Genomic DNA, 25362 nt, shown 5'->3' on the forward strand with positions numbered 1-25362 from the left:
TCCGACAATACAGCCACCCGCGGCGAGGCTTTGGTTTTTTACCAATCAGCTCCAACCAGCTCAGCTTTAACCAATCAGCTTATCTGACACAATCCGACGAGTCTGTCTTCTGAACGCTGATTGGCTTGAGTGTGACGTCATCGCTATGCCATCATACAGTAGGTGCCGTAGAGAGTATCAACATAGGTAGTACCAATATGTTAAATAGTTTTAAATACTTTTTCGCGAATTGTGCACTTCTGGCACCAGTTTTAAAAAGAAAATGAAAAATAATAATGTCAAAATGAAAAACAACGATATCTTCATATTTCACGAAGGTGGCCCTTTTCCTTTAACCTTCCAGGTCAGGTCAAACTAAAAAATGCTGCTGTCTGGGGCCACCGTTGGAATATCACGTGCGGTGCCCATCATATACCGATGGCGCTGCCCTTTGTGGTGTCAGGCCAGCCAGAACAGCTCTTTGTCACACTATCCGACTAGGTTTTTACCGGCTGTGGTCATTTCAGGTCAAGCTAGGTCAAGGTCAATGATATGTGTTTGTATGTGTGTGTGTGTCTGTGTGTAAACTGATGTGTGCACCGATTGGTTTATGTGTCCCTATCACGTGAAATCATGATCTGAGAAGCTTTTACCAAAAATGCAGTAAAAAAACTTCACGAAAAGTAAATTCAGCAAGCCTAAAATGCAATGTTTTCAGATGACCTAGGTTGACCTTGACCCTGACCCTGACGTCTGCACATTTCGCATAACATGTTCCATGATAGGTGGGAGGTAAGACTAGCAAAAATATACCGAAATCAAGGTGTCAAAAGCTCACAAGACCCATTGTTAATTAACGCAAACTATTGAGTTTTGGTCATTTGGGTCTCGCCATGACCTGAAAAACAAGGTCATATCTGCGAAATCAAAAATCATAGAAACATGAAAATTTCAGTGGACGCTGAGAAAGGATAATGAAGCAGCTCTACGAAAAATCAGGCATCTAGCTTTAAAAATGTTTAGTGCAGAACAGAAAAAAACTACCTGGGGGTGGCAACCCCCCCCCACATGCGGGCGAGGGTTAAACCACGCCTTGTTGGGAGTCCCCAGCTTCGCAATGGTGGGGGAGTGGGAACTGGGAGGCGTATTTGACCACATGCAATCATCTTAAACACTGAGGAAGCTAGAAAGAAATCGAAAAAAGCAATTGATAGCTCGCTAGATTTTTTAATTATACGGTCCATTTTTGTATAATCCGAACATCGCTGAGGGCGCTGAAGGTCACCAAAGAAAGAATAATACTATACTTCCCTGATTTTGACTTTTTCACAAGTCGGCGCATAAATCATGAACTAAAACCGTTCAAGAGTCGCCGAAAACGCAACCTATGTGTATTAACCCTCGCCCGCACATGCCATTTTCCCATCCTAGAACGCACATGGGGGGGGTGGTTGCCACCCCCCCCCCGCGCCATTTCGTTCCTGTTGGAGATAGAGCTTAGCGGTAAAGACCAAAAAGATTCTTTGGGAAGAGACGAATCCAATGATACCCAGTTTTACCTTCTCAGGTCAGTCATTGACCTTCCAGGTCACGTCAAACTAAAAAATGTTGCTGTTTTGGGTCACCGTTGGATATCAAGTGCGCTGCTTATCAAATACCGATGACGATGCTGTTTTCTGGTGCCAGGCCAGCTAGAACCTCTTTGTCACACTACCCGACCAGAATTTTGCGGCTGAGGTCATTTCAGGTCAAGTTAGGTCAAGGTCAATTATATGTGTTTGTATGTCTGTGTGTGTCTGTGTGTATACTGATGTGTGCACCGATTGTTTTTGGGTCCATATTACATGAAATCATGCTCTGAGAAGCTTTTACCAAAAATGCAGTCAAAAAAATTCAAAAAAAGTAAATTCAGCTTGCCTAAAACGCAATTATCTTAGATGACCTAGGTTGACCTTGACCCTGACCTTGACCCCTGTACATCGTCGAACAACATGTTCCATGATAGGTGGGAGGTAATACTGGCAAAAAAGGCCGAAATCAGGGTGTCAAAAGCTCGCAAGACCCATGGCAAACGCAAGATGTTGAGAATTGGCCATTTGGGTCATGACATGACCTGAAAAACAAGGTCATATCTCCGAAACCAAAAATCACAGAAACTTGAAATTTTCAGTGGACATCAAGAAAGGATAGAGGAGCAGCTATACGAAAAATCAGCGTTCTAGCGCTAAAAATGTTGAGTGCAGAGCAGAAAGACTACCTGGGGGGGGTGGCAACCACCCCCCCATGTGCGGGCGAGGGTTAAAGGGTTCTTTCGATAACATCCCCTCAGCGGTAACTGGGCTAAGTTCAACATTTGGGCCACAAAGGGTAAACAAAACAAACTAGGGGGATTATGCCGAAATACGTTTTTTCTGCAAAAACTTAAGCGTAAATTATTGCAAGGCAATTATTTTGCGACCATCGTGCTCTTTCGTCAAGACGCGCCAAATGAACTGTAAGCTGACTATAAAGGACATTACCTAACCGGCGAAGGTCATGTTACATATCAACTGCTTCATGCTGATGCCCTCGAGACATTCTAGGTGATTTCATCGCTCTATCATGTCTGCATCAAAAGTTGGCGTCGAAAAAACTACTGCTGGGCGCTGCAGTTTCTACACGCGCAAAAAACTGGGGAGTGTGGCCAAAAAAACCCCAGCGTGAAGGTTAACCCGTGCCCCGGTGGGGGGGGTGGGGGAGGTGGGGGCTATTTTTTGCTTCTACCCTCCCGGGCATCAATTTTACACATTGTAACTAAACATTTTTTTCCAAAGTCTGTGATAGGTTGGCCGCAAGTGACGTCAGAGTGACGTCATATTCTGCTATTTTCGACAAAAAAAGGTTTCGCGGGAAGAAATGTCAGGCCTTATAGCTTGGAAGGAACAGAAAAATGTTTAAACTATAAAAGGTGTAAAATGTCCAGGGCTACCTACTAAACTGCTATCTCGCAATTTTGATTTTTTTGTGACTTTGACATCCCCCCAAATATTGGATATCATTGCTGAAAAATCTGAAAAGTTTTTCGATTTTCGAAAGACCGGACTACATGTAATAGCCCCTATTAGCCCGTTTTCACGACGGCCATCTGGTACACATTTGGTGCACATCTGGTGCAGATTAGGTGCAGATTTGGTCAAATTAGGCTCAGTGTGTCTCTTAGTAGCTATCAGCTAGGGTGCTTTGTCATACTTATCAGATAGCATCATCGAACACTGAAATGAATTCATAAAATAAAGATATTTGCTGGAAAAGAGATTAGGTGCAGATTTGGTCAAATTAGGTGCACTCGCCGGATAGCCCGTCGTGAAAACGGCTATTGACTTCTATTCACATACTTAATTTTAGATTGATACCTCTTTTTTGGCCAAGTTATAGCTAAATAACTGTTCAAAATTGATGACGTCAACTTTTCAAACTCAATTTCTAGCAATTCGAGACAACGTAGCGCAAAACAAAGACCACCATTAGGCTCCCCCCGCGATGAACTGCATCCAATCGGTACCCATTTTATGCAAAGATATCAACTTTGAAATTTGACATAATTTGACCCGACCTTGACCTGACCGACACTAGAACATAACCTAAACTGGTCCCAAAGGCTGCCTGACCCACATAATCGCATTTGTCATGTAAAATGGATCATGAAACATGTATCACACAACACTTTCATATTGTGACCCTCTGTCCTGACCTCCGTGACCTGACCTGGTGTCAGTGACCTAACGTAGAAAAATATGTGTTTGACAAACAATTCTCCTTCAGTGTTTTCAGTAACATGCCTTTTACTTGATTTTACAACACATAATTTGAAATGCCTGTAAACAGTGAAAATTCGACATTTGACCTGGCCTGTGAGGTCATCAGTTTGACCTAGGTCAATGACATTGGGTTACAAGGTAGCTCCCCGGTGGGGCTATCGAACACGTCACGCTCCTGCCGGTCTTGACGCGCGGTGACGTTAGCGGATCTTTGGGACACTCCCCCGGTAATTAGCAGGCGGCAGAAAGCCAGGTGACCATCAATGGGAAGCCATCGTTCTGGCTGACAAAAAATGGTACCTCAAAAGTGTCGCAAAAGAATGTCACGGAGTCGGCCTCAAATTCAATCTTCCATTCACATTCTTGCTTTCAATTACAACAAAAGTCAGGCATTGGTTATATGATATCTTATTATATATGTTCAAGTAATTGTGCAACTGTTAACCCGCGCCCCGTAGGGCTATCGGCGGACCCTGCCAACCGTAGGGTTGGGGGGGGGGGGCGGGGCGTTTTGGCCCCCGTAAGATCTCTGAATGTTACCGGCCGATTTTCAAAATTCAAACAACGTTCGAAAGCCCCATCTGGGAACTACCTTGTGACGCAATTTCATTGACCTCGTTCCAACCGATGACGTCACAGGTCAGAGGCCAGTTTTACCAACAGGTTTTTTGGCGGCTATTTCACATATTTTGCTATTTGAGGTCATTGATATCAGGTCAGGTCACAGAGGTCAGGTCACTGAGAGTCACGATATGAACTAGTGTCGTGTGATGCATGTTTTATGGTCTATTTTACATGAAGAATGCGATTATGTGGTTTAGCCGACCTTTGGGGCCAGTGAAGGTTACGTTCTGGTGAATGTTAGGTCGAGGTCAGGTCAAATAAGGTCAAATTTTAAAGTTGATATTTTTGCACTAAATGGGTATTGATTCGATGCGGCTTGTCACTGGGAGCCAAATTGTGGTCTTCGTTTTGCGCTACGTGATCTATAATTACCTGAACATGTTTTTTTTTAAGTTGAGATAGCCAAATTAAGTTGTCCCTGGCTCGCAATGGCTTGGGTACTCACAAGTCACAACAAAGAGAAATACCTTAAATCGCAAATACATAATTTTAATCCTTGCCGGCACCGGGGAAGGGGGGGGTGATGCAACCCTCCCTAAGGTTTTTCGCGAATTACTCGCGTAAAAAGCGGCCGATCGCTACGAAACTTTCAGTACCATCGCAGTGATTAATTTTACACGTACCCTGTAACTTTCATGACTCTGACCCAAATGACCTTTGACCTGTGACTTTCTTTCCGAGACCATGTTTGGCCGCACTCGCGATTCGGCGTATGTATGTCGGCTCGCATTAGCCGCGCGTTTGCAATCTTCTTGTAGTTTTAAACGTTCAAACATGTGATTTGATGTTGCTCCCATGCATAAGGGTGGATGTCAAGGTCACCTGAAGGTCATGTCAGGTCATTGACCTTTGATGACCTGGGTTCACTTTTTCGAGTTTTACATGTTTCTAGGCTAGTTTTTGGAGCTGAATTCGAATTTAGCAACCATTGGAACATTTACGAAGTAGTTTTGGTGCCTTCATAACATGTTACGAAGCTGTCAGAGGTGGTTGACACTTACTAAGAATATCCGTCGCGACCCCTACTGGTTGACCTGTCCTAACCTGAACCGACCTGGTCTAAATGCTGAAAGACATCATCTGTGATCAAAACTAGCACGATATTCGTGATCACCACCCCGAAAAACCTCATGGCAGCCACGCTTTACGACTTTTTAACTGGTCCTGATTTTCCTGATTTTTTTTATTGGTCGTTTACCCGACCTGTAAGGTCAACCCATGACCTAGGACCTTAAAATTGGATATCATCGGCTTCCTCCTGTGACGGGCAACACGCTCGTTTTTTTTCCGCGAAGCTCTATCTCCATCAGGGGCCAAACGCGAGTGTGTGTGTGGGGGGGGGGGGGGTCGTACCCCTTGTGCCGTCGAAGGACGCAAAATGACCTGTGCCGGCGAGGGTTAAAGTCTGCAGCAATCGAATTTAGAGGGACTGCTGCATTTGAATGCCTCCTAATTTGCCATCTACCTTCACTCCACAGCAAAATCATAGAGAAAAGCACTAAAAAGTTCACTGTGAGCCCACCCATGACAGACTAGTTGATACAAGGGCTCCGCCACAGATAGTCACAGGGCCAGGGGTGATGTCACAACATCATGTTGGACAACCCACTATTTGAGCAAACACATAGATCTTGACAAAAACTTGTAGCGCCTACTTTTGTCGCTTCAACTTTCTATCATGAAGACATTACATGAGGTTGACCGCTTCTCGCTATATGACCCCGTTTGACCTAGACAGGTGAAAAGGTACTATTCTTCGACACCCCTTAGGTCGCAGCCCGGATTCAGCCCAGATTCGAGACACCTCGGATCGAGCTGAAACACGCACACAAACAGTAGGCCGTGACAAGCCCAATCCACAGTCCGGTCAATGACTGCCCACGTCAAACGACAAACGGGGTCACCTAGCGTGACGCGTTTCCAGGAAAAGTTACTACGTCACACGGGCCACCCGATGGAATGCTGTGATTTGGAATTCGGTCGATCCTTATACTCGAGAACCGCTGTGCACGTGTATTTTCGACATAGCCCGCAAATGACCTTAGGTCAACGCATGACCGCGGGAGGTCAAATTGCTAGTGGGAAGTAGGATCAGATGCCTGCGAGTCGTTTGGTGCCGTTTTTAGTGCTCTAGTTCCACTTGGAAGGGCCATATACTGTTGTGCAAATTTGGGCCACGTGATCTTTGCTGACCCCTGTAGGTCAAACGGCTGGGAGTACCACCGAATGACTAGGACTGTGGATTGGTCATGTCATGACCTACATTGTGTGCGGGTTTCAGTTTGATCTGAGGTGTCCCGAATCTGGGCTGAATCCGGGCTGAATGTGGGCGGTCTTGATGAACATCATGCCACCAGGCCTACGGCGAGTGACTTTCCAGCGCCACTCACAATACCTCTAGGGCCAGCGGGCCGCTCGCCACCCACGCCCGGCTCTCGACCCGTGCTCGCTCGCTCGGCGCTCCCACTAGCGGTGGACGGCGGCAGTTGCGGTGGACGGCGGCACTAGCGGTGGACGGCGGCAGTTGCGGTGGACGGCGGCAGCTGCGGTGGACGGCGGCAGTTGCGGTGGACGGCGGCAGTTGCGGTGGAAGGTGGCAGTTGCGGTGGACGGCGGCACTAGCGGTGGACGGAGGCAGTTGCGGTGGAAGGCGGCAGTTGCGGTGGACGGCGGCAGTTGCGGCGCTGGCGCGGCCGGCGCAAGACGATGAGTGGGGCGGGTGGAGCGGCGGCGGCGGCGGCGGCGGCGACTGGCGTAACTCAATGAGGGACCGGCCGCGACTTCACCTGCGCCGAGAGAGCGAGGCCGATGAGAGGGCCATCCAGTTTCTCAAGGTAGGACCCAGTTGCCCACTCCTCGTGTCTCCTACGGCGCGGCGGCGGGGGGGGGGGGGAGGGGGATGCTGTGAATAAAAGCCTCCATTGGTGTCTAGCTTTTATCAAAATTTCATTAGCCGCATGCTAATCGCTGCATGAGCTTGTCAAAAACAAAAGATGAACAATATCTGAATTTCCAAGAACTGAACATTGATCCCAAATCGCCCTCTGCAGGTCAGTGGGACATGTAGATTACCAAGCTGGGGGACTTTTTCGACTCCACTGATCAAGCGCTCAGTCCCAACAAGCTCACGCTCCTCCAGGCCCACATCATGTCATGTGCATGCTACAAGCTGATCCAATCTGCCACCACATATGATGAGGCTGATAAGTTGCTAGAATCCAGGTTTGTGAAGCCCCACAGCTCGACGCAGGCTTGCTGCTCGGTGGCAGCAGGCTGGGGAATCGCTCGACACTTACCTGGAGGAACTGGGCCGCTGCCATATCCGTGCAAGTTTGAAGCTGCCTCTGCTGAGAAGGTAAAGGAGGCTCCCATTCATGATGCCTTCATCAATGGCCTGACATCCAGCGCCATTGGACAGCGCTTCCTGGAGAGCCTTCAATTCGATCTGAAGACACCTGTTTCCCAGGCACGTGTTGTTCTTCCTGGAGAGCCTTCAATTCAATCTGAAGACACCTGTTTCTCAGATACGTGTTGTTCTTCCTGGAGAGCCTTCAATTCGATCGGAAGACACCTGTTTCTCAGGCACGTGTTGTTCTTCCTGGAGAGCCTTCAATTCGATGAAGACACCTGTTTCTCAGACACGTGTTGTTCTTCCTGGAGAGCCTTCAATTCGATGAAGACACCTGTTTCTCAGACACGTGTTGTTCTTCCTGGAGAGCCTTCAATTCGATCTGAAGACACCTGTTTCTCAGACACGTGTTGTTCTTCCTGGAGAGCCTTCAATTCGATCTGAAGACACCTGTTTCCCAGACACGTGTTGTTCTTCCTGGAGAGCGTTCAGTTCGATCTGAAGACACCTGTTTCTCAGGCACGTGTTGTTCTTTCTGGAGAGCCTTCAGTTCGATCTGAAGACACCTGTTTCCCAGGCACGTGTTGTTCTTCCTGGAGAGCCTTCAATTCGATCTGAAGACACCTGTTTCTCAGACAGAGGCGGATCCAGTTCAGAGTTTTTTGGGGGGCAAACCATAACAATTTATCGATTCTTTCCATGCATCGTCCATAGGCGTAATGTTAAAATTATGCCGTTTGGGGGGGGGGGGCAAATGCCCATTTTGCCCTCCCCCCCTGGATCCGCCACTGTTCTCAGACCCGTGTTGTTCTTCCTGGAGAGCCTTCAGTTCGATCTGAAGACACCTGTTTCCCAGGCACGTGTTGTTCTTCCTGGAGAGCCTTCAATTCGATCTGAAGACACCTGTTTCTCAGACACGTGTTGTTCTTCCTGGAGAGCCTTCAATTCGATCGGAAGACACCTGTTTCTCAGACACGTGTTGTTCTTCCTGGAGAGCCTTCAATTCGATCTGAAGACACCTGTTTCCCAGGCACGTGTTGTTCTTCCTGGAGAGCCTTCAGTTCGATCTGAAGACACCTGTTTCTCAGGCACGTGTTGTTCTTTCCGTAGAGCCTTCAATTCGATCGGAAGACACCTGTTTCTCAGACACGTGTTGTTCTTCCTGGAGAGCCTTCAATTCGATCTGAAGACACCTGTTTCTCAGACACGTGTTGTTCTTCCTGGAGAGCCTTCAATTCGATCTGAAGACACCTGTTTCCCAGGCACGTGTTGTTCTTCCTGGAGAGCCTTCAGTTCGATCTGAAGACACCTGTTTCTCAGACACGTGTTGTTCTTCCTGGAGAGCCTTCAATTCGATCGGAAGACACCTGTTTCTCAGACACGTGTTGTTCTTCCTGGAGAGCCTTCAATTCGATCTGAAGACACCTGTTTCCCAGGCACGTGTTGTTCTTCCTGGAGAGCCTTCAATTCGATCTGAAGACACCTGTTTCCCAGGCACGTGTTGTTCTTCCTGGAGAGCCTTCAGTTCGACCTGAAGACAGCTGCTTCTCAGGCACGTGCTGTTCTTCCTGGAGAGCCTTCAATTCGATCTGAAGACACCTGTTTCTCAGGCACGTGTTGTTCTTTCTGGAGAGCCTTCAATTCGATCTGAAGACACCTGTTTCTCAGGCACTGGCTCTGGAGATGGCTCAACAACAATCTGATACATATATGGATCATATGATGTAACCGAAGGTTTGCTGTCAGTAGTCAAAACACTATTCGTTAGAATTGTGTTTTTCTATTGAAAAACAAATCTGAGTTCCCTGACAATTTGGCAAAAGCTTATGCTTATGATTTATGTGATATATCACAGGCGCAGCAGTGATGCTTCAGTGACATTGACAACCCCTGCTGAGTCAGATCCTCCTCCGGCAGAGGCAGCGTCACCCACTCAGGTGGGAGAGCAAGTGACTGTAGCAGTTGAGCGTACCTCTTTCTTCTGCGGTGGTCCCCAACATGCCAGAACCAAGTGTCATGCAAGCAATGCCACATGCTCCAGCTGTGGAAGATAGGGACATTTTCCTTCAGTCTGTCAGATAGGGAGATGGGAAAGGAAACCACAACCAACAGGGGACCGCAGACAAACAACAGCTTTAATGCTGATGGATACTGTCAGCAGTTAATGCAACTTCTCTTCGCATGTGATTGCAAGTTGCTTGGTCGTGCTCATGCTTGGCTTTCTCTATTTTACAGTAGGTAACAAGGAGCTCGGTAAAGGTTAGTTAACCCACGCCGTGCTGGTAGTCTGAGTTTTCCGTGTCGTGTTGGGGGTCTGGGAGTCGTGCGTTTTCATGCCTCCCCGTCTAAATCGGCTCCTGGGCCACGTAGCGACACCCGGTAAGCGGCATTCGAAAAAGCGTAAAAAATAATGACGAACTTACTCCAGTTATTTTTAGGCTAGGTAAAAGGTCAGGTCACCAGAAGTCATCAACGGTTAAATTTAGCATACTTCAAGAATTTTCATAACAACCGACGCACACCTCGGGAACCAATAGAGCTACAACGCAGAGGAAAAGCGCATTTGATAGCTCTTTCACGGGCCTTTCTTTGTAATATTTTCAGATTTCACCTCAGGTCAACGGTTTAACAGCCTCCAGAGGGCAAAAACTCTCAAAATAGGCAATTTTACGAAAACATGTTTTACGGTGATAGCTTTTGACTCAAGAGAGCCACGACATTGCTTTTACCTGCATCGTGTTCCTGACGCATGAACTATAAGATGACCTTGAAAAGCCATTTTGAAAATTTGACCTGAGGTCAAGGTCATGACCTGGCCAGAAAGGTCATTCTGCATAAATATCGATCCGTATCGTCGAGTTGAAAACATCTGACGTGTTTTCACTGCTCTAGCACTTCTCTATCAAAAGTTATAGTCAACAACTGCTGGTGACCTTTCATGACCTGAGATGACCTCGGGGGCACACAGAAGGGTCACAGTTGCATTTTTCCGATTCAGTTTGTCATTTTTACCTATTAGCCAATGTTTGAGAGTGTTTAGAACGACATTGTTTCCGAAGAGGCGCATTTCAATTTTCTCCCATTAACTAAAAATGGGGAGGTCGCAATATCTACCTGACTTAAGGTCACATATATCAGAATTCCAAGATCCACATTTGATACATATTAGCCGTTTTCACGACGGCCATCTGGTACACATTTGGTGCACATCTGGTACAGATTAGGTGCAGATCTGGTCAAATCAGGTTCAGTGTGTCTCTTAGCAGCTATGAGCTAGTTGCTCATATGAGCTAGTTGCTCACTAATTGCTTATATGCCTGCCTTACCATATTATCAGAGAGCGTCATCGATTAAAACAATGAAATAAATTCATAAAATGAAAATATTTGCTGTAAAAGAAATTACGTACAGATTTGGTCAAATCAGGTGCATTCGCCGGATAGCCCGTCGTGAAAACGGCTATTGTTAGTCTTATCAATTGCTGAAAGTTTCAAAACGATCATTCAGTCGGTGTAGCTACAGCGAGTTTTGAACTTTTTCTGAGGTAAGGTCACTTTACGTGACCTGGTGACCTGACCTTGAACGGCCCGAGTCTGAAATTTTCACAGCATGTGTGGAAAGGATGCATAGATAGGTGTATAAAAACGGTGGCGCTGTACGCCGCCGTTTTTTTTTTTTTTAGATATTCGCAAAAACAAAACGAGGAGCAGGCGTAAAAACGTCCCCTCAGCACGGGGTGGGTTAATTTGAATGACCTTTAGTCCAGTGTCCTGTGACCGGTGTCCTGTATGCGTCACCGTGTCCCGTGTATTGTGTCCTGTGTCCGGTGTTGGCTGTCGTGTCGGCGGTGTCCTCCAGAGGTCTGCCAGCGCTGCCCCGTCAGTGGTCCAGGCCCGTTCGGTCAGCTGGCCTCCGTTGCCAGGCGTTACGCACGGTTCCGGCAATGTGTTTTGATCGGCAATCGATGCAATCGTGGGTGAGTTCCGCGCCGAGGTGCATCCGATCGACCCACGGCCGGGGAAGGTCAGCAGTGCCTGTCAGCAGCGCCGGTCAGCAGTACCGATCAGCAGCGCCGGTCAGCAGTACCTGTCAGCAGTACCGGTCAGCAGCGCCGATCACCAGCGCCGGTCAGCAGTGCCTGTCAGCAGCGCCGGGAACAGGGGCAGGCCAACAGCGCCGTGAACGGGAACAGGGGCAGGTCAGCAGCGCCGTGAACGGGAACAGGGGCAGGTCAGCAGCGCCGTGAACGGGAATACGCGGCTGGGCGCCAGTGCCAGTTTTCGTCAGCATTGCATGTGCCTTTCGACATTGCAGGTAGTGCGTGTGGTACTGAAAAGCTCATTAGAGCTGCTCCACCACCCTCCGAATTCAGACCGCCCAATACTCCAATAGGCCATCAGTCAGAAGCGCACGTCCTGCGCTGCCACCGCGCCGGCGTGCCCTGACCCGACCACCTGACTGGCGCGCCGAACACCAGAGGAGCAGGGGCCGGCGAGAGCGGCTGCACTGTTAGCCGGATGACAGTCCGCCGGCAGTAAATGTTTGTCCGCTCGCGCCTGGTGCGTGCCGTGTCGGCGCTGAGGACGCGCCCATAAACAGGTCGGCCTGGACCCCCCCCCCCCCTCCTCCCCGCGGCCCGAGAACTGGCGCTGCTCGTCATCGACAAACGGACTCGGGTGATGGAGAATCAGCGCAGCGCGGCGCGGCAATGGCTGCTCAGTGTCCCGGCGCCGACGGTACCTAACTGGACGGAACGGAAAATCAACAGCGGTTGATGGTCTTCAGCGGTCGCGAGTTCGAGAACTGGGCTATCAGAAACCAGCCGGCGCTGAACACACCTGAGTGCAAGGGCATTGAACGCTAGTGGCACCAAGACGTGTTATATATGCACTAATTAGTGTAGTGTAGGGAACAGCCTTGTATTCTGACCTTACGGCGCACGCCCTATATCGCAGGCCCTAGTGCACTTAAGTGCAGGGAACAGCCCCAATGATCCTAGTCCACGTACTTTTTTTAGAGAGAGAGAGAGAGAGAGAGAGAGAGAGAGAGAGAGAGAGAGAGAGAGAGAGAGAGAGAGAGAGAGAGAGAGAGAGAGAGAGAGAGAGAGAGAGAGAGAGAGAGAGAGAGAGAGAGAGAGAGAGAGAGAGAGAGAGAGAGAGAGAGAGAGAGAGAGAGAGAGAGAGAGAGAGAGAGAGAGAGAGAGAGAGAGAGAGAGAGAGAGAGAGAGAGAGAGAGAGAGAGAGAGAGAGAGAGAGAGAGAGAGAGAGAGAGAGAGAGAGAGAGAGAGAGAGAGAGAGAGAGAGAGAGAGAGAGAGAGAGAGAGAGAGAGAGAGAGAGAGAGAGAGAGAGAGAGAGAGAGAGAGAGAGAGAGAGAGAGAGAGAGAGAGAGAGAGAGAGAGAGAGAGAGAGAGAGAGAGAGAGAGAGAGAGAGAGAGAGAGAGAGAGAGAGCGAGAGCGAGCACGGACAGAAAGCAGAAAGCAGTTTTACCAACAGAAAAACAGCCAACTACCGGTTCTTTATTTTAGTAGTCTCCATCCAGTTCAACCGATCACGCAGAAAAGCCCTGCTGTGAAAACATGTCATTGAGGCTGGCTGATATCCATTATTCACATAGGTATATAGCTATTACTTTTTTCGCCTGGATGGCGAGAGTTGGTGGCGACTTTAGGCAGGAATATTTCCGGCAGCCGGCGATTTTGCTGTCGATAAGAGTTGCTTCTGTTCTGATCCAAGATGTCACTGTGCTGGGAAAACAGACTTGTTCCAATCTAACTCGTGCATGACTGAGGTATTTAGGGGAAACGGAGTCTCTACAGAGTCCCCATACATATACCCGAATTTACCTGTCCGATCGCCAAATTTAAGCGGTGTTTGATATCCCCTGAAAAATTGATACTGCATCTTTATTTTACTGACTTCGAGTTCGAAGATGACGTCACAGGTCAAGTCAAATCATAAGTTATCAGCATTTACTCATCATCACACTCGGGGAGCTGTGGCGGCCGACATGTAAGTCACATCAAGCTGATTTTTGGTTTACTTACACACTAATAAATGCATACTTCCTGTGGGTAACGAGCTTGTAGTTACTATGGTTCAGGTCAAAGCTAGGTCAGCCTAGGTCACATATGGTCAAGGAAATGTCAACCCTCAGCCCGTTGGGTGGGGCCGAAACGGACCTACCTCCCTTTCGGTCGATATCTCCTAAAGCATTGCAAATATCTTATACCTATCGTCACCAAATGTTTAGGGCCCCTCCGGGAATTAGTAGTATACCTTGTGGCATTTCTTTTTCAACAGAGGCTCTAAACGGCTGTCCACTAATGACGTCAAAATAACGTCATGTTCTTCCGTTTTTGACATAAAAATGTTTTCGGGTAGACCTGTCACTTCTACAGTTTTGAAGATAGGAAAAATCTAATAGAAAAGATTTGGAGTTAACAGGGTTACAAAATGCTATCTCGAATGCTTGAAAATGCTTGAATTTTCCCCAAAGAAAATAATAAATGTTATATAATACCATATAGAGTATACCGGGTAGCACCCTCCCCCCTAAAAAAACGTTCCCAACTATAAAAGTCTAAGTCTCAATTTCCAAAGCAATCTGAAAGTTTTGTCACATTTGCGTCACTCTTTTGAGCACCGGTATGCTAAATTTTAACCATCGCCGGACCTATTGGTTTTCTACATACGCGCCGGCCGAGAGGGGGGCGGGTACGACCCCCCTCGCTGTTTCGCCCCTGGTGGGGCTAGCGCGCCGCGGAAAAAACGAGCGTGTGCGCCGTTACGAGACGCAGAGATTGGTACCCGATTTTAAGGTCAACCGGTGACCTCTGAGGTCAGGTCAAGTGCCCCAAGGTACGGTTCAGTTTTTGGTGAATAACTTCGCAAAAAAAAAACGGCCGCAGAGCCGCGATTTAGGCAGCATCGTGTTCGCCTCGCTCAGGCGCGTCGAATGATAGGTATACTTTTTGTTCGGGTCAGGTCAACTTAGGGTGTTGGCCTTAAGTCAAGGTCAGGTCAGCACCCCCAGGTCACGAAGTTGGTCGAAAGAGGTCTTGTCGCATATCATTCGATTCGGCAGGTGTTCTTGAGTCCATTGGTGGCTTTTCCGACTCACTAGCTCATTTTGATCGGGAGTTATTGACGAAAAACTAATATGACCTTGATGACGTCATAAATGACGTCACGCAAGGTCAACATTGCAAAAGTGACGCATCTAGCCTTGCAAGGAGTGCATCAAATCACGATTCTGTGTGCTTGAGATAATTGGAGATCGTTCCCGGCGCCAGAATAGCAGTTTTCATTTTTCCCAGGTCAAGAAAATGACCTGACCTCATATGACCTTTAGGAAAAATCTGAGATATACAATTTGTGAGACTCATAATGGATACTAGATCCTGCAAGTTTCATTTCCCTGTGACATCTTCTCTGGCAGTGAGGGTGTTGCGAAGTTGCGACATCTGAAGACCGTGCAGAGGTTCACTTATGACGTCATAGGTCAGTGACCTGACCTGACCAAAAAATGCGGTTGGTGTCAAAAGATTCGGCTTGAATCAAAGGTCAGGTATGCCAAGTTTCAGCTCTCTATCGCCAGCGTGTTCGGAGCTATCGCGAAAAAAACCCTATGGGGGGGGGGCGGCGGCACCCGCCCCCCCCCCCTCGGCCGGCGAGGGTTAAAGCTGTACATTCATTTTTCCCATAGCACTCTGAGTTGAATAAAGTAGCACGTTTTTTTTCTTTGCTTATTTGCCGATCTTGAACCATGATGAGGTTTGGTTTTGTATACATAATACTGAACGATGCCGGTGTAAATAAATTTTCAAGACCGAGGTCCTTACTGGATTTTTGAACGAGGCCGAAGGCCGAGGTCAAAAATCAGTAAGGACTGAGGTCTTGAAAATCTATCACCGGCCCAATCACCGGCCGAGTTTGGTATGTATTTTACTGTATGGATGCCAACGATAAATTTATGGTAATTTACTCTTGCGTTTTGGTTGAGTGCGTGCGAGTGTAATAGACCTATGTGCAAAATTGTGATTTCTAAACCTATCATCGATTGCCGATTGAATCTTGAATCGATTCAAGAAGTAAATGAAAGATTTATGCACGCGTGTATATTTTACAGTCCCCCCAAAACTCCATGCCCCTTTTGTCTTACAACTCCCCAAAATGAGCCCTTTTAAACATATGGGAAGCACGATAGAATGCACCGGATGGTATATACTAATAGTTTTTGTAAATGGCCCAGAGTGTATCAAGCACATTGATGCACTCGTCGGCTAATTTGTGCACGAGTGCATGGGTAGATGACAAAACTGGTGAAAGGCTACCTTTCCCGGGATTACCAGCCAAGGGAGCATTTGAGCCAGCTGAATATAGAACACTGGAAAGTTCTTCTGCCCTTGGCGCCACTTCCAGAGAGCCATCGTGGTTGCCTCAGAGAACGTGTCAACCTGAACCATCGATGAGCTTATCAGCCAGTGGAAGCCATGACTTTGGACAGTGACGCCAGGATGAAAGTGGTCCATTCACTCGCATTTTTAAGTAGACGTCTGAGCAAAACGGAATTTTTACATGCCATGATTGGAACATGAATAGTTTAAAAAGTGTTTCACCGAATAGCATGAAAATCACCCAATTTACCTGAAATATGTGTAGTATTGACTTGTTAAAGTTTCGCTGTTGTATCTTTATCGTTTTTCGAGAAATGCTGATTCAAAGCTGGGAACGTTTTTTTTTCTGGGGCACCCGACGCATACCAAACATTTTCAAAACACTGAGCTAACGGAATATATGCTAAAGAGCCTTCCATCGTCCATTGTGATACCAAATTTGAGATCTTTACCACGTATTTTGGTAAAATTATGGCGAAAAAAAACGTACTCAAAACTGATGGCGTCAAATTTCCCAACTCAACTTTTAGACGTAGTACACCACGCAGCGTAAAAGGAAGAGCAACATTGGATTCACCGTGACAAGCTGTATCGAATCAATATATTTTTATTTATTTAAAAAATGTCAATTAGAAAATTTGATCTTTCCTGAACGGACCTTGACCTGACCTTCAATGCATTGTAACCTTAACTGGCTCCAATGGTCGCCTGAGCCACATAATTAAATAAATGTAAAATCGACCATAAACAGTGGCGGCGGAACACCTTCAATTAAGGGGGGGGGGGGTACTGCCGACTTTTGGTCCCATTCTTTCCATGCAACGCCCATAGGGCTAATGTCAAAATGCCAAAATCAAAGGGGGGGGGGGGTGCCCCGGTGCCCTCCCCATTCCGCCGCCTATGTTCATAAAACATCTAACACAGCACCCCAGTATAGTCGGGCTCATATAGCAACCTTTAGTGACCTGACCTCTGTGATCTGACCTGGTATCAGTGACCCCATTTAGTCGTATACATATTAGGCAACCAACTCCCTATCGAAGATTTTCGATAGCATGCCTTTAACTCGATGATATAACACGTTTCTTAGAGCGCCTGTAAACGTTGACAAATGCGACTTTGACCTGACCTGTGACGTCATTAGGTCCACAAATTGGGTCACTTAGTAGGTGGGGCTATCGAATGCCGTTTGAAGTTTGAAAACCGGTCGTTATCTTTCCGAGATCTTGGGGGGGGGGGCAGAACGGCGCCCTCCCACTACGGGTGGGATGGTGCGGGAACAGTCCAACGCGGCGCGGGCTAATATTGCTCAAAATCACATGACATGGATGTCAAAAGACAGGACGTGTGCTGAAGACGGAAACGTGTTGTTTAACACTGCCATCAGCCAGGCAGATAATACATTGTGCAGTGTCCATTGGGGCTGGCTCCGGACGGCTGGTGGCCGGGCGGGGCGGGGCGGGCCGCCCTCCCTCCCCAGCCGCGGCCCTGTTTTAGGCAAACACTAGGCGGCGGCGGGCGGCTGACGAGCCATACATATGTGATCAGCCGCTGGCGGCGGCGGGTCGATATCTGCTGCACCGGTCACTGATCCGGCCGTCCCCGGCACGCACCGGGCACCTGTTGAGCAGACTGGACAACGCGCGGCCAACGCTCACCGGCACACACTGCAGGTGCCGCGCCGGCAACAGGCCGCCGCGCTGCCCGAGTCGGCATCTGAACCAACACCCAATGCACCCAGGCATCAATAAAAGTAGCGGGCTCTGCTTCGCCGTATCCCTGGAAACCGGCAACGGACCGCCGTGGGGGGGGGGGGGGACTTGACCGCTTTTATAAAACTATTTATATGTAGGTAGGTATGTAAGCAGGTACCTAAATCTAACGATGCATCTACATACAAAGTTGCGGCATATTTCTGCTAAGTGCACTTCTGCAGGTCTTGCAGCATTCCTTTTTCTTTCTTGGGTAGTAATAGTATGTTTACCATGTATCCCAAATGTAGCAACAAAGCATGACTATAAAGAGACGTTAGGTCATCGCCACGCACTTTCAGAATGTGGATCGCTCATGATGGTTCAATACAATACAATACAAGAGCCCATGTACTACCATGTTTTAACCATTGTTTTAGTATAAGATTTAACCCTCGCCCATCACATGAGGGGGGGGGGGTGCCACCCCTGGGTAGTTTTTTGCTCTGCACTCAACATTTTTAGAGCTAGAGGGCCTTTTTTCGTATAGCTGCTCCTCTATGCTTTCTTGATGTCCAATGAAAATTTCAAGTTTCTGTGGTTTTTGGTTTCGGAGATATGACCTTGTTCTTCAGGTCATGTCATGACCCAAATGACAAATATGCAATATCTTGCGTTGGCTATGGGTCTTGTGAGCTTTTGACACCTTGATTTCGGCCTTTTTTGCCAGTGTTACCTCCCACCTATCATGGAACATGTTGTTCGACGATGTACTTACAGATGTCAGGGTCAGGGTCAAGGTCAACCTACGTCATCTAAAAACATGGCGTTTCAGGACAGCTGAATTTACTTTTCGTGAAGTTTCTTTGACTGTATTTTTGATAAAAGCTTCTCATTTCATTATCTCATGTAATATGGACACATAAACAATCGGTGCACAAATCAGTATACACACAGACACATACAGACATACAAACACTTATCATTGACCTTGACCTAACTTGACCTGAAATGACCTCAGCAGCAAACACCTGGTCGGATAGTGTGACAAAGAGGTTCTAGCTGGCTTGGCACCACAATTCGGCATCGTCATCGGTGTATTATGAGCAGCGCAGTTGGTATCCAACGGTGACCCAAAACAGCAACATTGTTTAGTTTGACCTGACCTGGAAGGTCAATGACTGACCTGAGAAGGTAAAACTGGGTATCATTGGATTCGTCTCTTCCCAAAGAATCTATTTGGTCTTTACCGCAAAGCTCTAGCTCCAACAGGAAGGAAATGGCGCGGGGGGGGGGGGGTGGCAACCAGCTGCGTTCTAGGATGGGAAAATGGCATGTGCCGGCGGGGGTTGAAACCGTTAGATCTGCGCTGACGTCACAAATTCTAAGAGGGCATTCATTTCAAAGGTATTAGCCTCTTAGATTCTGAAAATTGCCAGATTGAAAATAAATATTTCTGATTTAAAGCAATGCTCGATGTTGTGAGTGCCCAATAGAGGTCTGCACCGGCCGGCTGCAGCTGCGGCTGGCTGCAGCCCCACGGCTGTGGGCCGGGGCGGCTGCGAATATCCCCAAGAGCACGGCTACGGCCATAGGCGGCGGAACGATTTGAGACAAGGGGGGGGGGCACCAGCTCAAGGAGCCAAACCTAGGGTACCCCCAAATCCTGTTTGCTCATCGGATTTAGGCCACTTATTTTTCGTCACAGCCCTAATACGATAGTTTTTTTTCTTAAAAAAATAAACAGAAATGGTAGGCCACCTGACCCCACTGGCGGATCCAGGAGGAGGGGCTTTTGGGACAAATACTCAGGCAGCGCCAGAAATCGCCGGAAATTTACGTTTTTGTTTCAGGAATAAGACGAACGATTAACTTTTATTACGAAAAGTTCGCTTCAAAGTGCACAGCAACGCGTAAGGAATACAAATACGCGTAAGGAATACAAAAAGGAATACACTTAAGGATTGTCAGGGGCACCACAAACCTGTCAAGGGCACCTGCGTTCTAACAGGGGCACCACAGGCTCGCCAGGGGCACCACAGACCTGCCAAGGCCCAGGGACACCACAGGCCTAGCAAGGACACCACAGGCCTGTCAGGGGCACCACGGGCCTGTCAGGGCCCATGGGCACCTAAGTCATGTCAGGGCCCAACGTAGGCTTGTCAGGGGGCAGGGTAGGTAGGTAGTAGGTACCACAGTCTTTCCAGGGGCACCAGCGGCCTAGCAGGGGCACCAGTCATCACATGACTAACCAAAAATAAAGAAAATAAAAAAAAACTGAAAATAGAGCACCACCAAAATTAAGTGACCGAAATCCGTTGAGGTTTTAATTTTTGGTATAGGCAGGGGCACCACTTCGATTCATGGCCCTCCCCTTGGAGTTTTCCCGAATCCGCCCCTGGTACTAATACATCAAATTTAAGGGGAGCACCTTGCTATTGGTGCCCCCTTGCAGAATTCAAGGGGGGCATGGTGCCCCGGTGCCCCCCCGTTCCGCCGCCTATGGCTACGGCTGTGGCCACGGCTGTGAGATTTCAAGCTCTATTTTAACCCTCGCCGGACCTATCGGTTTTCTACATACGCGCCGGCCGAGGGAAGGGGGCGGGTACGACCCCCTCGCCGTTTCGCCCCTGGTGGAGCTAGGGCATCGCGGAAAAAACGAGCGTGTGTGCCGTTACGAGACGCATTGATTGATGTCCGATTATAAGGTCCTAGGTGAACCGGTAACCTCTGAGGTCAGGTCAAGTGCCCCATGGTACGGTTCCGTTTTTGGTGAATAACTTGACATAAAACGGCCGCAGAGCCGCGATTCTGGCAGCATCGTGTTTGCCTCGCTCAGGCGCGTCGAATGATATGCTTTTTGTTTGGGTGAGGTCAACTAAGTGTGTTGACCTCAGGTCACGGCCAGGTCAGTGCCTCCAGGTCACGAACTTGGTTAAAGGAGGTCATGTCGCATATCATTCGATTCGGCAGGTCGTCCTGAGTCTGTTGGTGGCCTTTCCGACTCGCTAGCTCAATTTGATCGGAATTTATTGACAAAAAACTAATATGACCCTAATGACGTCATAAATGACGTCACGCAAGGTCAACGTTGCAAAAGCGACGCATCGAACCTAGCAAGGAGTGCATCCAATCACGATTCTGTATGATTGAGATAGTTGGAGATCGTTCCCGGGGCCAGAACAGCAGTTTTCATTTTCCCCATCGACTTATAATGGCGAGGTCACGAAAATGACCTGACCTCATATGACCTTTAGGAAAAATCCGAGATATACAAGTTGTGAGACTCGTAATGGATGCTAGATCCTGCAAGTTTCATTTCCCTGTGAAAGCTCCTCTGACAGTGAGGGCGTTGCGAAGTTGCGACATCTGAAGTCCGTGCAGAGGTTCACTTAATGACGTCATAGGTCAGTGACCTGACCTGACCCAAAATGCGGTTGGTGTCAAAAGATCTGGCCTGAATCGGCACCCGTCTCCCCCCCTTGGCCAGGGAGGGTTAACCCGCGCATGACTGGGGGGGGGGGGCTCTACATTGCCCCCCTCCCGTTTTCGGCAATATCTTCTAAACCGTTAGAGGGATCAACACAAAACTTGCGGTACCCTCAGCGGCATCAATTTGACACCTTATGTTAAGATTTCAACTTTCTAGCTACCATACTTTGGCCGGAAATGACGTCAGAGTGACATCACGTCGGCCGAATTTGATGCAAAATGTTGAATTACGGCAAACGCTCTCAAGAGCTTAGTTTTAAAGCTAGATCCAATTTCTTTGCATCTGCGGGCTACAAATACACGTAGCTATCAAACTGTTATCTCGAATTTTCGAAATCGACATTTCGAAAATGTTGAAAAATATGTTTTTACATTAACATTTACATTTTACATTTATTTTTGATAAAAAAATGATTTTTCGTAAAAACCGGAATATATGTGATAGAACACACATTGATGAACTACTCTAGCAAGTTTTAGCCAAATATCTTTAAAAAATAGCCAAGTTATTAGCATTATTGTCAAAATTTTACAATTACATATTTTTCGATACAATGGTACAGCAATATAAATGACACCATCGTGTTCCGGAGCTCAAATTGCATCTATGATCGGCTGTCTCCATCCCAGTGTCTCTATGATCGGCTGTCTCCGTCCCAGTGTCTCTATGATCGGCTGTCTCCGTCCCAGTGTCTCTATGATCGGTTGTCTCCGTCCCAGTGTCTCTATGATCGGCTGTCTCCGTCCCAGTGTCTCTATGATCGGCTGTCTCCGTCCCAGTGTCTCTATGATCGGCTGTCTCCGTCCCAGTGTCTCTATGATCGGCTGTCTCCGTCCCAGTGTCTCTATGATCGGCTGTCTCCGTCCCAGTGTCTCTATGATCGGCTGTCTCCGTCCCAGTGTCTCTATGATCGGCTGTCTCCGCCCCAGTGTCTCTATGATCGGCTGCCTCCGTCCCAGTGTCTCTATGATCGGCTGTCTCCGTCCCAGTGTCTCTATGATGGGCTGTCTCCGTCCCAGTGTCTTCATGATGGGCTGTCTCCGTCCCAGTGTCTCTATGATCGGCTGTCTCCGTCCCAGTGTCTCTATGATCGGCTGTCTCTGTCCCAGTGTCTCTATGATCGGCTGTCTCCGTCCCAGTGTCTCTATGATCGGCTGTCTCCGTCCCAGTGTCTCTATGATCGGCTGTCTCCGTCTTAGTGTCTCTATGATCGGCTGTCTCCGTCCCAGTGTCTCTATGATCGGCTGTCTCCGTCCCGGTGTCTCTATGGTCGGCTGTCTCCGTCCCAGTGTCTCTATGATCGGCTGTCTCCGTCCCAGTGCCGCGGTGAAATCCAATCGCGTGCCACTGAGCTCCAACCTTCGGCGCCGCCTCTGCGGCAATTCCAGCTCTGAGCCGGTGCCGTAATGCCATAATCCGCGGAGGAAATCGGCCGACTGCCGCGCTTCTTCAGTGGGACAGTGGACAGCAGCGAAAGAAAACAATACCACCCAAGCCAGTATAAACGTGCCAGCAGGCAGCATGTCCATTGTATTCTGCATTCTGTATTTGCATTAACCGACTACAGGCCTTGCAGTCCAGTTACAGTGGCAGTCATAACCCGTGACCCGTTGTTTGGGGGTGGGGGGGGGGAGGCCAGTGTTTTTTTTGCAGATAACTCAGAAACGGCTGCGAATGTCGACTTAAAACTTTCAGTACCGTCTCCGGCCATCAATTTTACATAACTCCTGAAAAAATCAGGTCCTAGGTCGTCTCAGGTCATGAGCTATAGAGGTCACACTGAGGTCATGTTCGGTGATTTTTCGTCGAAGAAGTTGTTCACGGAGAAAAATCGCAGAAAATCAGTTTCGATTAAGTGACTCAAAAATTGGACCGTATGTATAAAAAGGATGGCAAACAAAATGGTAAACTCGAAATTTCCAAAATAAAAAATCCTTAGATCTAGGGATTTTCTAACTCAAAATTTAGATTTCTTGAGATATTTTTGGGAGGTTTGGGAAATGAAAAAAAAAAACGGAATATATGTAAGAGAACTCCTTACGGGCCTTACACATGCCAAAAATTAACAAAATATCTCTAAAACTGCCAGAGATATAGCCATTTGAATGACTGAAAAAGTAGCGACTGTTCTAATCATGCAACAATAGTTTCGGTATTTGTGCTTGAAATCAGTCAGGAGTAGGTAATATTTATGATAATTATCTACCTCTTCCTGACTGAATATGATCATTTACGTGACGTAAAGTCACTTTTACGTAAAAAAAGTTTTTCGTTGTAAACAGGTGCAATTTGACCTTATTTGACCTTCCTGTGACGTTAAAGGTCTAAAAAAATGGTCAAGAAGGCTTTTGTGGTTGCATTCATTACGGAGCGAGCGAAGCGAGCGGAGTCTCATACTGAATTAAGGGAAAATCCTGAGTATGAGCGGCCGGCCGATATCTTAGGAACGGGACATCCGATTGACAAGCGGTCTTCTTTACTGAATGTCACTTGGACGTAAAAGTTATGTGGTGTGATGGCCACCATGCGTTCTTGCCAACCACCGCACGTGGCGCGTGGTAAAGTTGGACATTTTTTAAGAACCCCCAAAATTGCAACCTCAATAACGGCACAACGGTTGGGCCGATTGAATTGAAACTCGGTACACAGTTAGGTCTCCATAAGATAATTCATCTGCATGTGTTAAGGTTGGGGTGCTACAGCACGTGCGCACGTGCAGGGGGCGCTCCCAGATCTCGAGAACGGCTGGGCCGATTGCGCTCAAATTTGGTACACGGTTGGGGACCAGTTAGTAGGGTGCCGTGCAAAAGTCAGTTTGGACCCCGCTTGCACGTGCGCACGTGCAGTGTGCCGCTTCCAGATCTCGAGAACGGCTAGGCCGATTGCGCTGAAATTTGGCACATCGCTAAAGACCGGTTAGTAGGGTGCAGTGCACAAGTTAATTGGAGGTACCCCCTCGCAATTTCGCACGTGCAAGGCCCATCCTCTCGCTCGCTCCGTTGGTCTCCCAAAAGGCGTTTTACTGCACTGAGAGAAAAATTTACTCTAGGCTCTCGGAATTCTCTGAAACTCCCGCCTAATAACTCTTCGCAACTCCCTCAAATGTCGGCAAGCCTAGCGTAGCGAAGAGTATTTCCGAGAGTTTCCCGGTAGAGTTGCCAATTCGGCTGCGTCCGGGGAGTGTATCGTAGAGTTTACCGAGTGTAACGCGCGGAGTGTCAGCTGGCCCCTCTCGTGCGATGCCTGTTTACTCTCCTCATTTCCAGCTGGAAGCATGTATAATCGAGTTTATTCAAGGGAGAGTTTTGAAGGGTTTTGGAGAAAAGTAATGTTCTATAGAAGCTTCGGCGCGCGCTAGCTGGCCGAGCGTCAGTCCAGCTGCCGGCGCAGCGCAGTGTGCACGTTGCTGCTTGTATTCCAGTAGGTACTATTGTGCAATTTATTTGAATTTCCACATTGTTTTGGTAGTGAATTGGTGAAATAAGTGTGTGCCCGTGGCAGTGGCGGAAGATTAAAACTGTTTGTACATCAAGAGGTCGGTAATACCTAACAGAACATTGGATGAATCAACTGGCAACTGGTGTGAGTGACTGAGGACTGACCAATGACAGCGATGGACCGAGTGATTACCGTTATAATACCGAGCAGTGGTATTGGTAAAAATGGGTGTATAGAATGGTGTGGTTGAAATTAGCTAGGCCAACCGCTCCAGTAGCTGAAGGAAGGGTGCTCTCTGCGCTGGTGAGTGGTGAGTCGTGCTGACGGCCGGGTTTTAACCCTCGCATGTGTGCGGCGTTTGCCAGCTTCTAATGTGTGTGTGTGGGGGGGGGGGGGGGGGGTCGGTTGGACCCCCCCTTGCCGTTTGGCCCCTGATCGAGCTAGAGCTTCGCGGAAAAAACGAGCGTGTTGCCCGTGACGAGAGGAAGCCGATGATACCTAATTTTAAGGTCCTAGGTCATTGGGTGACCTTCCAGGTCAGATCAATGACTTAAAGTCGGGAAAATCGGGACCTGTTAGAAAGTCGTAAAGTGT

General features: G+C 48.0%; 1 protein-coding gene across 2 annotated transcripts in view; it reads left to right on the top strand.

The window, feature by feature from the left end:
• Positions 1–25362, top strand: part of LOC122375460 (inactive dipeptidyl peptidase 10-like) — a 191392-nt gene that overhangs the window by 32401 nt on the left and 133629 nt on the right. Inside the window, exon 1 of one of the 2 annotated variants that reach the window (XM_043354980.1) lies at positions 7126–7234. The exons of the other annotated variant lie outside the window; for it this stretch is intronic. Coding sequence (XP_043210915.1) covers positions 7163–7234 — 72 coding nt within the window. The 5' untranslated portion in view covers positions 7126–7162. Of the gene's footprint in view, positions 1–7125; positions 7235–25362 lie in introns of those variants that run through there. 2 annotated transcript variants of the gene reach the window in all.

Source organism: Amphibalanus amphitrite, unplaced genomic scaffold (genome assembly GCF_019059575.1).
Source record: "Amphibalanus amphitrite isolate SeventyFive unplaced genomic scaffold, NRLGWU_Aamphi_draft 000004F_arrow, whole genome shotgun sequence".
Taxonomy (NCBI): domain Eukaryota; kingdom Metazoa; phylum Arthropoda; class Thecostraca; order Balanomorpha; family Balanidae; genus Amphibalanus; species Amphibalanus amphitrite.